Below are 13,795 nucleotides of genomic sequence, written 5' to 3'. Positions count from 1 at the left end.
GAAGACATTGCTGCAGGAGTTCCAGTGGTATTCCAGGCCCAACCAACTTCAGCTGCTTCATCAATGACTTTCCCTTCATTATAAAGACAGAAATGGCGTGCTTGCTGATGATTTCAGTGTTCAGTAACATTTGCAACTACTCTGGGATCGAAGCAAGACATGGACAATTTTCAGACTTGGGCTGATGAGTGATAAGTAACAATGAACAAGTGCCAGGCAATAATTATCCAACGGAAGAGAGGATGTTTAAATGGATGCAGAGAAGATGTTTCGACTAGTAGGAAAAACTAGACCTGAGGGCACAGCCTCAGAATGAAGGGACAATCCTTTAAAACTGAGGTGAGGAGGAATTTATTCATCCAGAAGGTGGTGAACCTGAAGAACTCTTTGCTGCTGAAGGCTGTGGAGGCCAAATCACGGAGTGTCTTTAAGACAGAGATAGATAGGTTCTTGATTAATACGGGGGTCAGGGGTCATGAAGGCAGGAGAATAGGGATGAGAAAAATATCAGCCACAATTGAAAGATCAGAGCAGACTCGATGGGCCGAATGGCCTTATTCTGCTCCTTTGTTATGTGGTTTTATGAATTTAACCATCTTCACTTCACATTCAACACACTACCATTGCTCAATCACCCATCATAAACATCCTTGGGCCTGACAACCCAATGGACTTGCCACATAAATACTATGGCTACGAGAGCAGGTCAAAGGACGAGAATTCTGCAGTGAGGAACTTAGCTCCTGGCTCCCCAAAGTCTGCCACAAAATTGGCCACTCCGAAATATGGTGGAATACTCCACACTTTCCAGAAGGGACCCATTCTCTGCAAACAAAAGGAATATGTTCCAGCCTTGCACCTTGTTTTGAATTACCCAGTAGCGTAAGGAGCCAACAATTCCCTGTTGTTTTCTCTATGGCAACGTTTCAGCCAATCAGTCGGCTTGCCAACCAATCAGCACCCGTTTCTCCTGCAGTATAAATTGATGTGATCCTTTGAAATTTGGCACTCTGCGTTTGTCCTGCTGAGTGCAAGATGAAAAGCTTTGGCAACATGTCGCTTTTCAGCAATATTAAGTTCTGTAACACGAAGCAACAAATTTGACTGGTCTTTTTAAAGTCTTTTGTTAATTTTGTCCTTGATTAGAGACTAAAATCTTTCCTATCGTCGTAAAATGTTAAATTAACAGGCTGGTAATTAGCTTGATTAGTTCTATCCTTTTTAAAATGAATAAGTCTGCTCCCATCGAGTCTGCCCTAGCAATCAATACGATCATGACGGATCTGCTATGATGATTCTCAACTCCACTTTCCCGCCTTATCCCCATAACCCTTGATTCCCTTCCCATACTGATTAAAAATCTGTCTATCTCCGCCTTGAACATACTGAACAAACCCCCTCTACAGCCCGCTGTGGTAAAGAATTCCACAGATTCTCCATCCTCTTGGGAGAAGAAATTCCGCCTCGTCTCTGTCTTAAATGGGTGACCCCTTACTTTGGTCCTAGACCCTCCCACAAGGGGAAACAACCCCTCAGCATCTATTCTGTCAAGCCCCATGAAAATCCCATATGTCTCAATAAGGTTGTCGCTCATTCTTCTAAACTCCAATAAGTACAGGCCCAACCTACTCGACCTCCCCTAAGAAAATTGTACAATGGTTTAAACATTTTCTCGTTGTCCTTCACATGTCCACATGCGGATACTTAAAATATAGTTACAGTAGCTATGACAATTCCCTCCCTCAGGATCAGGATTCATCCCGTTAGACCGTGATGCATTATTTTGTTTCCACACATGTCAGGCGCTCAGCTGACCAAAAAAGAATGCAACATGGCGAAATCACACTGTGTAATGTAAGTTGACGTTAAGCAAGCTGAAAGAAAAATCAAAATTCACTCAAATTAATGCGTTACTTACCTTAATTGCTTTCATTTTGCAGTCACTTCAGTTGTCAATACTGAATTGATTATTTGAAGTGCCATTTTGTTCTTTATAGACAAACTGATTCCTTGAAATGCTGTGAGACATTTAAAATATATCAATTGTGAAGTTATTGTTTTAAAATCCACTGAAGTTGGAAGACTAATGGTTACTTATTGTCAGCATCTCTTGCTACTAGGTCACACAGCTGTATGTGCCCTCAGCTAGACATGTCTGGAGGATGCGTCGAATGGGAAGGATAGGACCATTGCAATCAACACTAGATGGTAATTGCTTTCCTTTTACTTAAGTTAATTTACGTTGTCAGTATCTCCTTTAAATGAGGAAGTTTATGACAAAATTCACTGTTTAGTCAATGTAAGTCTGCAGCAAATAGCTGCCACATTTTATCGAAAGGAAATGGTAGAGTTGATTGATTGTCGAGTCGAAAACAACACAATTATTCCTGTACAAATTTGAAAAATGACTGACATGACTTAATCATGAAGGATGTTGAAATAACTAGGGTGAGGTCAAAAGAAACTAAGTATTTTGGCAGATGAGTTGCATAAATTTCTGGTCACGATGGAACATCAATGAATAATGCAAAGACATTTTTTGAACTCTACATCTAAAACAGAAACGGATGAAAACAACAGTAATCCGAAAAAGTTGTGTTTAATATGTGTACTGCTCTGGGGAGGCAGTGGCAGAATGCTATTGCCGCTGGACTAGTAATTCAGAGACCCAGAATCATGCTCTGGGGACCCGGGTTCGAATTCCACCACGGCAGATGGTGAAATTTGAATTCAATAAAAATCTGGAATGAAAAGTCTAACGGTGACCATTAAACCATTGCCGATTGTCGTAAAAACCCATCTGGTTCACTAACTCCCTTTAGAGAAGGAAATCTGCCACCCCTTATCTGGCCTGGCCTACATGTGACTCCAGATCCACAGCAATGTGGTCGACTCTTGTATGCCCTCAGTGATGAACAATAAATGCTGGCCCAGCCAACGACGCCCACATCCCACAAAAAGAAAAATAACTTTGATGTAAAGTCCTGCCGCTTGCCGAGGTTACATTCTTGGAAAGCTTCACTAACGGTGAAGTCAATTTTGTATAGTTCTCTGTAAGGAACAATAATGGTGTCAATCAGTCTACAAAAGATAGTGCTTACTTCCATGTTTGTGCCATAGCCCTATATTCAGTTCTTGCTATTGTGACTCAGACATTTAAGCTGTGGAGGCAATGCAGAGAAAAGTCACGGAACAGATCCCCATTTCTAGGAATGAACTTAAGGTTTGAAAAACTGCATTTCATCCTCCAACACATGTAGTCAAGTAGGGAATATGATCGTATCTAAGGTAGTAAATTTGGAAAATTGTCAGGGCCTAATAGGAAGAGAAGAGTGCATTTTAAGGTTGCCGAAGGCAAATTTACTGTGCAGCTGAGCCATCACTCCTGTCTTTGTATGTTATTCAGAAGTAATTTTATAGACTTCCGATTGCAGCAATGAGTGAGTGAGCCGCACATTCGGGGGCTCTCACTCCGGCGGGACTTAAGGACCTGGTTCCCCGGTATAGTGGGACTGTGGAGCGGTGAAAGGACGGCCGCGGAGGAGCGGGCAGCGCTGTATGGAACCGCGGGAGAGCAGGAAGCAATGGAAACGGGGGAGGAAGGGACAAAGGCAAGGTGCAAGGGAAGCCGACCTGGGACCCAAGATGGCGGACCTGCGGACCTCGGACCCAGCAATTCAGCAAGCGCTGGAAAACATGCTGCAGGTTATTAAAAGCAGCTTTGAGTCGTTGAAGCGGGATAACTTGGACCCACTTCAGAAGGCAATGGATCAGCTGAACCAGAGGCTGGATGCCCAGGACGAAAAAGTTAAGGAGCTGGGAGAGCCGTGGAGGAGCAGGCGGATGCGCAGACGATTGCGGCGCTAGAAGTCGACAGGTTGAAGGAGAGGCAGAGAAGACTGCTGGACAGAGTAGAGGAGTTGGAAAATAGAGCCCGCAGACAAAGTCTGAGGATCAATCGCTATCTCAGACCATGCCCCGCGCTTGGTGGACCTGCAGGTCAGGGGGGGCGAATTACCAACGCCCGCAATGGAGGTTAGATGTAGGATTGTTGTCGGAGGAGGGGATATGTGAGAGACTTCGGAAGTGTATGCAAAACTACTTGCAGGTGAACGATACGGGGGAGGTTTCAGTAGCGACCCTGTGGGAGGCGCTGAAGGCAGTAGTGAGGGGGGAGCTGATCTCGATTCGGGCTCACAGGGTCAGGGCTGATAGAGCAGAAATGGACAGATTGGTTAGGGAAATGTATCGGATGGCCGAGGAGCATGCGGGTTCCCCGGGGGAGGACCTACTCGGGGAGAGGCGGAGATTACAGGCGGAACTGGGGGCGCTATCCACGAGTAGGGCCGTGGAACAACTTAGGAAGGCGAGGGGAGTGGTGTATGAGCATGGGGAGAAGGCCAGCAGATTGCTAGCGCAGAAACTCAGGAAGAGGAAGGCGGCCAGGGAAATAAGTAGAGTGATTGATGGGGAGGGGAGCCGAGTGGAGTACCCGGCAGGACTGAATAAGGTATTCCGGGACTTCTATAGTAGGCTGTATACTTCAGAACCCCCGGAAGAGCCGGAGGAGATGGAAAGGTTCCTGGACGGGCTAACATTCCCAAAAGTAGGCGGGGGACTAGTGGACGGGCTGGGGGCCCCGATTAGAGTGGAGGAGGTATTGGGGGGCCTAAAGGCCATGCAGTCGGGGAAAGCCCCTGGGCCAGATGGATACCCAGTAGAGTTTTACAAGAAGTTCTCGGAGTTAGTGGGATCGGTCTTGACTAGGGTTTTTAATGAGGCAAGGGACAGAGGAACCTTGCCGCCGCCGATGTCGCAAGCCACCATCTCGCTGATACTGAAGCGGGTCAGGACCCGGAATCCTGCGGGTCATACAGGCCAATCTCCCTGATCAATGTGGATGCCAAACTCCTGGCAACGATCCTGGTGATTAGAATTGAGGACTGTGTACCGGAGGTGATTGGGGACGATCAGACAGGGTTCGTGAAAGGCAGGCAGCTGACAGCTAACTTGAGAAGATTGCTTAATGTGATCATGATGCCCCCGACGGGCAAGGAGGTGGAGGTAGTGGTGGCAATGGACGCTGAGAAGGCCTTCGATCTGGTGGAGTGGGCTATCTGTGGGAGGTGCTCGGATGATTTGGGTTCGGGGAGGGACTGGTGAATTGGGTCAGAGTACTGTACCAGGCCCCAAAATCTAGTGTTAGGACGAACAGGGTAGTGTCAGATTATTTCAGACTACGTCGCGGGACCAGACAGGGATGCCCACTCTCCCCGTTGCTGTTTGCACTGGCCATAGAGCCGTTGGCGATTGCGTTGAGAGCTGCAAAGGGATGGAAGGAAATGACCACGGGCGGGGGTGAGGAGGGTGGGCGATATGTTCCTGGAGGGGAGCTTTGCGAGTTTGAGGGGTTTGGAGGAGAAATTTGGTCTGGTAAGGGGAAATGATTTCAGGTACTTACAGATGCGGGACTTTGTCCGCAGACAGATCTCATCCTTCCCATGCCTCCCGCCAATAGGGATCCAAGACAGAATAGTCTTTAGAGGAGAAGGAGGAGAGGGTAGAGTTTCAGATATTTATAAGGTGCTCATGAAGGGGGAAGAGTCCCAGACGGAGGAACTGAAACTCAAATGGGAGGAGGAGCTTGGCGGGGAGATGGAGGACGTGCTCTGGGCAGAAGCCCTGAGTAGGGTAAACTCAACCGCAACATGTGCCAGGCTCGGCCTGATTCAATTTAAGGTCGTTCATCGGGCCCACATGATGGTAGCTCGGATGAGCAAATTCTTTGGGGTAGAGGATAAGTGCGCTAGATGCGGGGGAGGACCAGCAAACCACGTTCACATGTTTTGGGCATGTCTTAAGCTAAGGGGGTACTGGGGGGGATTTGCGGGGATCATGTCCCGGGTGCTAAACACAAGGGTGGTGATGAGTACAGGGGTGGCAATTTTTAGGGTCTTGGAAGGCCACAGAGTCAAGGGCGAGAAAGAGGCCGATGTTCTGGCCTTTGCTTCCCTGATAGCCCGGCGACGAATACTGCTGGCATGGAGGGACTCAAAACCCCCAAAGACCGAGCTATGGCTTTCGGACATGTCAAGTTTTCTGGGTATGGAAAAAAATTAAGTTCGCCTTGAGGGGATCTGTATTGGGGTTCGTCCGAAGGTGGCAACCATTCATCAACTTCTTCGAGGGAGAGTGAACGTCAGCAGGGGAGGGGGATTAGAGTAGAGTAGGAGGGATAAATAGGCGGGTAGTGTCGATGGGAGAGGAGCGGGCTTGTGCAGTATGGTTCGATTGAAGTATTGATTTTACATTGTTAATTGCACATTTTTGCCTTTTTTGTTTTTTTTGTTATCTGTAACTGTTTACAATCCCGAAAAATACCTCAATAAAATTGTTTGATCAAAAAAAAAGTAATTTTATAAACTATTCTTAAAGCTTCTCTATTTTGGCATTTGGAAGGCACGGTAACACAGTGGTTAGCATTGTCGCTTCACAGCACTAGGGTGCCAAGTTCAATTCCCGGCTTGGGTTACTGTCTGTACAGAGTCTGCACATTCTCCCCGTGCCTGCGTGGGTTTCCTCCGGGTTCTCCGGTTTCCTCCCATAAGCTCCGAAAGACGTGCTTGTAAGGTGGATTAGACATTGAGTTCTCCCTCAGTGTACCAGAACAGGTGCCGGAGTGTGGCAACTAGGGGATTATCATAGTGACTCCACTGCAGTGTTAATGTAAGCCTACTTGTGGTACTAATAAAAATTATTATTTCTTGATTAATACGGGGATCAGGGGTTATGGGGAGAAGGCAGGAGAATGGGGATGAGAAAAATATCAGCCATGATTGAATGGCGGAGCAGACTCGATGGGCTGAGTGGCCTAATTCTGCTCCTATGTCTTATATTATTATTATTAGTTTCTGTGGCACTTTGGAACTTCCTTATATACTCAAAAACATAAGTGATTAGCATATGGAGTGGAGGTTTAAAAACTTTGGAATTATTTCAGAAATAGTTTGATTCTGTGATAGTGGAGCTGTGGAATTTTTCCTGAATGGATAGGTTGTAGTGAGCCAACTGGGTCTCATTGCCCATATCGATTTTTGACTTTGTTGAACAAAAATGTCCAGATTTGATCTAGCCATTTGTTATTATAAATACCTTCTGATTAGCCTGATTAAAGATTATTCCCCTTAGTAAAATATAGATCGACAAATCTATTCTTGAATTGAATAATGGACAGGAAAATAGAGTAAATATATATATCTATTAATATTGCCACGTGTAATATCGTATTTCATAAACCAGTAAGAAATAGGGCAAATAACTTGTTTTATGACGCTAATGGTGTGCCTAATTGTTGTAAAGAATGGACAAAATGTTACTCCGTTTCCTCCAAATATTACTCTAATTTTTAGTAGCTTTGGGCAAGTTTCTACAAGTGTACTCTAGGTTCTGAAGTATCTTTTAGAGCAACTATGCCTTTAATGTTAAATGACTTGAGTTTTGAATCTAGCTCAATGAGCAGTACAGTGTGAACCAAGCAGATAACAATGTGTGTATGATTTGTTTAATGCCACTTGACTCCATATGGAATAAACCCAATTAGTGTGAAAGTACTGTTGAAGCGCATATGGCTGTGTTTGTTTGGCCTTTTTCATTTACTTAAATGGCAGCCACTAGAATGATAAATAGACTGCATTGACCAGTGGAGAACGTATTTCTCGTAAAAGATAGAAACTTGATGGAGAAATACAGATAAAATTGACTAATTGAGCAGAATAATTGAGCTCTAGTAGCAGGATAGTGGTTTAGCTTTGCTGTCCAGGCAATTTTTGTTTAAATGCTTTTAACCCTTTGTGAAAGAACAGCTAAAGTTGACTTAATGAAAATGTTCATCTGGTAACTAATATTCTGGATTTTGTAATCTATGTTGATATTGTGGTTATAGCTTTAGTCTTACATAGTGCACGGCATCAACTGGAAGGTGAAAGTTCTATTTATAAGTGCAGGAAAAACGTACAGAAATTAGTATAATTTTTTTTCATGAAACAACTTCCATAGATTTGGCAATATTTTCATACTCAAATGCTATTAATGGTTCCATGCCTGGCTATATATTCCTTTACCTTCATCAAGTAATGTTGTATTGCCTCTAATTTCCAACTTTTAGGTGAGCAACAGTGGATGAAATGCTTAGTTCTGTATAATTTTATTTTAAGCTCCTGTTTGCTTATACTCAGCACTGGATGTAAAAAATGCAGTTTCTCAGGCAGAGTAATAGTGCCGTGCTGATGTGTTGGGCATCCTGAGTTCGGGTCCCATTCTTGGCATGGTCAAACTGTGACATTTTCTGAAGGAGTTTTTTTTTCCAAATCTCAGGCGAGGAAAGAATGGCAGCTCTGAGGTAGATGACTTGTCTGAGGTATTAGGTTGCTAAAAGGAAACAAAATCTGCACTCTGGATCAGCCTTTGATGCGATCACATCACATTGTAGGCTCGCTGGTCCGACCAGCTACTCTGAATGACAAATTTGGGATTTTATTTGGTCAGGTGCTGAAAGTGTACAAATATATTGCTCTGGGATCTGGTGTTAACATGCTGGGCTGTTTTGTTCTTGAGTTATGATGGTGAACAGGGATACCTTATTCCACAGTGGTGACGAAAGGCCAAGTGGTCTTTATGTGGCATCTCTATCCAGACTGACTTGTTAATGTTCACTGAAAGAAACCAACAAAACGGCAGGGATATCAAACTCATTTTCTATGACGTCCAGGCATTTGACGCAGGCCACATAGAATAGAAGTTATTCAAATAGGACTGAAGATAAATTATTTTAGTACTTTTTATTGAAATCTTATTTACTGCTACCTTGCATCTATTAATTCCAATCATTGTTTCAGTATCTGGAGCAAATGCCTAGGCTGAAGCTATCTTATTTCATAAACTTTACAGTGTAGAAGGAGGCCATTCAGCCCATCGAGTCTGCACCGGCCCTTGGAAAGAGCACCCTACCCAAGGTCAACACCTCCACCCTATCCCCATAACTCAGTAACCCCATGCTCATAGAATGGTTGCAGCACAGACGGAAATTATTTGGCTGATCATTTCTGTGATTGTCCTCTGAAAGAACAATTCACTTCTTGCCACTCATCTGTCTTTCCCTGGTAGTCCTTCAATTTTTTTTCTTTTCAGATAATGATCCAGTTTCCTTTGGAAAACCCCAGTTGACATCTTCACCATGGTCTCAATGCATTCCAGATCCTAATCATTCACTGCATGAAAAATGTTTCCTCCACGCCAATTTTGCAAATTACCTTAAATCTTTGCCATCAGGTTCTTGATCCTTCCAACGATGGGGACAGTTTCCCCCCCCGGCCTACTCTGTTGTAAACCCTTCATGATTTAGAATACCTCTTTTAAATTTTCTCAACCTTCTGTTATCCAAGGTGGGCAGTTGCAACTTCTCCAACCTTCTCGCGTTACTGAAGTTCTTCATGCCTGGGACTGTCCTCTCCATTGCTTTTACATCCTTCTGAAAATATGGTGCCCAGAACTGCTCATTAGCGTAGCTTCCTTGCTTTTTTTACTCTGTGGTTCTATTGATGAAGTCAGGATGCTGTATACTTTTATGAATCACCCTCTTAAATGGTCCTGACACCCTCAATGATTTATGCAATATGTAAATCCAGATCTCTCTGCTCCTGTGCTCCCTTTTGGACTATCCCTTTTATTTTGTCTGAATTTTTCCTACCAAAATGAATCACTTTACATATCTCGGCATTAAATTTCATCTGCCACTTGTCCTTCCCTTCTTTAACCTCTTTTTGAAGTTTTACATCACATTGGCTGTTCATCAGTTCTCTGGTCCCCTCATCTTTTTAATACATTTCTGAAGGATGTAATGATGCCTCTGCTAACTCTCCTAATTTTTATGTGTTGGTGGGAGGGGGGGGGGGGATAGGATATGTGGGTGTTGCAGTGCATTTGGACCTGACGTTTTACTAAATTTCATTCATCTATAAATGATCTCTTCCATATCCCTAGCTTTCTATCTTAAATAATTTTATATAATTTTTGGTCTATTCTATTAATGCCATGCCCAGAATGTTTTTATCCTTGGTAAGTAGATTGTTACGATGGGTTTGTCTCAGAATTCAATGGCCTCTTATTCTGGAGGAGATTCGCTGAAGGCAAGGGTGCTTGTTGAAAATACATTTATTTATGTGCTAACTTTTTGTAAATCTAATTAGACAAACATATAGGTACAGCTGCCCTTTGACACACAGCTCCTATTATCTCTGAGACATCACTGTGACATAGCTCCTTTTGCACATGCTCAGTATGCTCCTATTAGAGCTAATCCATTGCTCTACCTCTTCCCTTCATTTCAATTTTGACATTTTCAAGCTCTATTTGATGGTCAACCCGTAGCTTTTCTTAAAAATAAATCTCATGCTTCCATGGCCTGCTGATGAGACAAGGTACGTTTATGCAAATTAATAACCACCGAACTTTCACTATTAATTTGATCCAATTTGGAGTTAAGGGTTTCTTTCTCCCTGGGATACATTTTTGCTGGTTGCTTGTAATTGTTTTTGTATATGATTGGTGTTTTCAGAGGAGTAAATACACAACCTTTCCATTACAATTGTCAACAAAATGATGATTCTCCAAAGAGACGAGATGATCCTTGGCAATGGACTGGAGTCAGAGAGTGTTGTACAGTCCAGGATCTTCCAACAGATCTTTGTCACTGTGGCAGCTTCATTTCTTTTGCACTCCTCCCTGAAAGAGCAAATTCAGATCTAGAATTTAGCAGGTGGTCACCATCATTGTTGGTGCATCCTGTTTCCCCTTTTTCTGGCCTGTCTCCAAAGATTGGCAATGACCTACTGTATTTCTTCAATAAAGACAGGCTCACAGTAATGAATTGACCCTAATTTCTGCTGCGGGGAGTAGAGAAGATTCAAAGCTACACATGCGTGACTGTTTATAGAGGAACACTGCTGATTTGGAACTACACACAATTTTTCAATGATCTCTCTCCTATTTTAGCGTCGTAAAATAGTGTTCCTTCCCCTTAAGGTCACCCAGAGTTTAGCCGGGTACAACACCCCAAACAGGACCTTATTCCGAAAAAGCACTGCTGTGGCCTAGTTAAAACCCACTTGCCGCTTGGCCAGGTCGGCCCCAATGTCCTGATATATTCGGATCCGCTAACCCTCCCAACTGCAGTCTTGTGTCATCCTTGCCCAGCTCTGAAACTTCTTTCTCCTGAAATTTATACATTCGGATTAACACCACCCACGGCGGCTCCCCAACTCTCGGCTTCTGTCGCAGCTTCTGTCACAACAATCAATGTGCCTGGTCCACCTCTGGGCTCTGAGACCCCCCTCATCAATTAGCTTCACAAACATCTTCGAAGTATAGGCCGCAGCACTCATTCTCTCCACGCCCTCTGGCAGACCTGCAATTCTGAAATTTTACCTCTTTTTAAATAGTGGGGTTACATTAGCTACTCTCCAATTGTAGGAACTGATCCAGAGTCTATGGAATCTTGGGAGATGACCGCCAATGCGTCCACTATTTCAAGGACCATTTCCATAAGTACTCTGGAATGTATATTATCAGATCCTGGGGATTATCGGCCTTCAAACCCATCAATTTCTCCAATATCGCTTCCCTACTAATACTGATTTCCTTCAGTTCCTCCCTCTCGCTAAACCCTGGTAACCCAATATTTCTTGTACTTTATTTGTCATCTCTTTTGTGAAGACCGAATCAACGTATTTAGTCAGCATCTCTTTGTTGCCCATTATAAATTTCCGTGTTTCTGACTGTAAGGGACTTACATTTGTCTTCACCAATCTTTTTCTCTTCACATATCAATGGAAGCTTTTACACATCCTCATACTCTAATTTTCCTTTCCTAATTGATCCTTTTCCTCTTTTGCTGAATTCCAAACTGCTCCCAGTCCTCGAGTCTGCTGTTTTTTTTGGCCCATTTGTATGTCTCTTCCTTGGATCTAATACTATTGCAAGCCATGGTTTGGCCACCTTTCCCATTTTACTTTTGTGCCAGACAGGAATTGAAGTTCATCTATGCACTCTTTAAATGTTTGACACGGCCTATCTACTATCATCCCTTTTAAGTAACGTTTCCCAATCTCGTCAACCCGCGCCTCATACCTTCGTAGTTTTATTTAGATTCAGGACCTGAGTCTCAGAATCAACTACGTCACTCTCCATCTTGAAGAATTCTGTTATATTATGGTTTCTCCAACCAGATTGCCAATTATTCATTTCTCGTTACACAGTACCCAGTGTAGATGGCCTGTTCTCTAGTTGGTTCTTCAACTTATTGGTCCAGAAAACCACCCCATACATATTTCCGGTATTGTGACTGATGTGATTTGCCCAATCTATGTACAGATTAAAGTCCCCCATAATTACAGGTGTTCCTTTATTGCATGTGTCTCATATTTCCTGTTACATACCATTCCCAACATTAGTGCAGTTTGGGGTCTGTGTACAACCCCACTGATGTTTTCTGCTCCTTGGTATTTATCACCTCTACACATACAGATTCCACATTGTTGGAGCTAATATTCTTCCTCACTATTGCATTAATTTCCTCTTGAATCAGCAATGCAACCCCGCCTCCTTTTCCTTTTTGTCAGTCCTTCCTAAGTACTGAATACCCCTTGTTTTTTTCTTTAAATTTAAAGCACCCAATTCTTTACTTTCCAATTAAGGGACAATTTAGCATGGCCAGTCCACCTGCTCTGCACATCTTTGGGTTGCGGGGGTGAGATCCCACACAGGCATGGGGAGAATGTTCAAACTCCACACGGACAGTGACCCGGGACCAGGATCGAACCCGGATCCTTGGCGCCGCGAGGCAGCAGTGCTAACCACTGCATCACATGCTGCCCTTTTGAATACCCCTCTATGTTTAATCCACATCCCTGGGATAATAAATAATAATTTTTATTGTCACAAGTAGGCTTACACTGCAATGAATTTACTGTGAAAATCCCCTAGCCGCCACACTTTGGCGCCTGTTCAGGTACATGGAGGGAGAATTCAGAATGTCCAGTTCACCTAACAAGCATGTCTTTTGGGACTTGTGGGAGGAAACCGGAGCACCCTGAGAAAACCCACGCAAACACGGGGAGAATGTGCAAACTCCACACGGACACTGAGCCAGAGCCGGGATCGAACCTGGGAACTCGGCGCCCTGAGGCAGCAATGCTACTCAATGCGCCACCGTGCTACCCAACTTCCCATCAAAGTTGATCTTGGGCTTCCACCAAGCATGGACGAAGTCAAAACCACCATTAAACATGTGAAGAGTGGGTGTACCGTCGGGGTGGATGGGATTCTCGCAGAGATTTTCAGACTTGGCGGAGAAAAGATTACCGATCATTCCCATCGGTTGCTGCTGAAAATCTGGGACAGAGAAAAAATTCCTGCTGACCTCTGCGATGCCATCATGGGATGCCGTCATCGGCACTATCTTCAAGAAAGGATACAAAGCGGACTGTAGTATCTACTAAGGAATCTCTACTTTTCATTGCTGCGAAAAGAATTGAATCCTTGCTAGCTGCCTTCTCCCAGTCTTTAAAGAAATCCTTCCAGAAAGCCAGTGTGGTTTCCAACCAAACCGTGGAACAGTGGACATGATTGTCACTGCTCGGCAACTTCAAGAGGAATGCCAGGAACAACATCAACCACTCTACGTGGCCTTCTTCGATCTGAGCAAGGCTTTTAACTCCGTCCATTGGGAAATGCTATGAAA

The 13,795-nt window shown here is 43.9% G+C and overlaps 1 protein-coding gene across 4 annotated transcripts in view; it reads left to right on the top strand.

Annotated features, from left to right (window-relative positions):
- ube3c (ubiquitin protein ligase E3C) overlaps positions 1 to 13,795 on the top strand; it is a 186,232-nt gene that overhangs the window by 79,474 nt on the left and 92,963 nt on the right. For all 4 annotated transcript variants that reach the window (XM_038798378.1, XM_038798379.1, XM_038798377.1 and 1 more), the window contains one exon: positions 2,121 to 2,208. In XM_038798378.1, coding sequence (XP_038654306.1) covers positions 2,121 to 2,208 — 88 coding nt within the window. The remainder of the gene's footprint in view (positions 1 to 2,120; positions 2,209 to 13,795) is intronic.

The sequence above is a fragment of the Scyliorhinus canicula genome, chromosome 5, assembly GCF_902713615.1.
Source record: "Scyliorhinus canicula chromosome 5, sScyCan1.1, whole genome shotgun sequence".
NCBI lineage: Eukaryota > Metazoa > Chordata > Chondrichthyes > Carcharhiniformes > Scyliorhinidae > Scyliorhinus > Scyliorhinus canicula.
The sequence above is the reverse complement of the archived record's forward strand: the minus strand, read 5'-3'. Positions and strand labels throughout refer to the sequence as shown.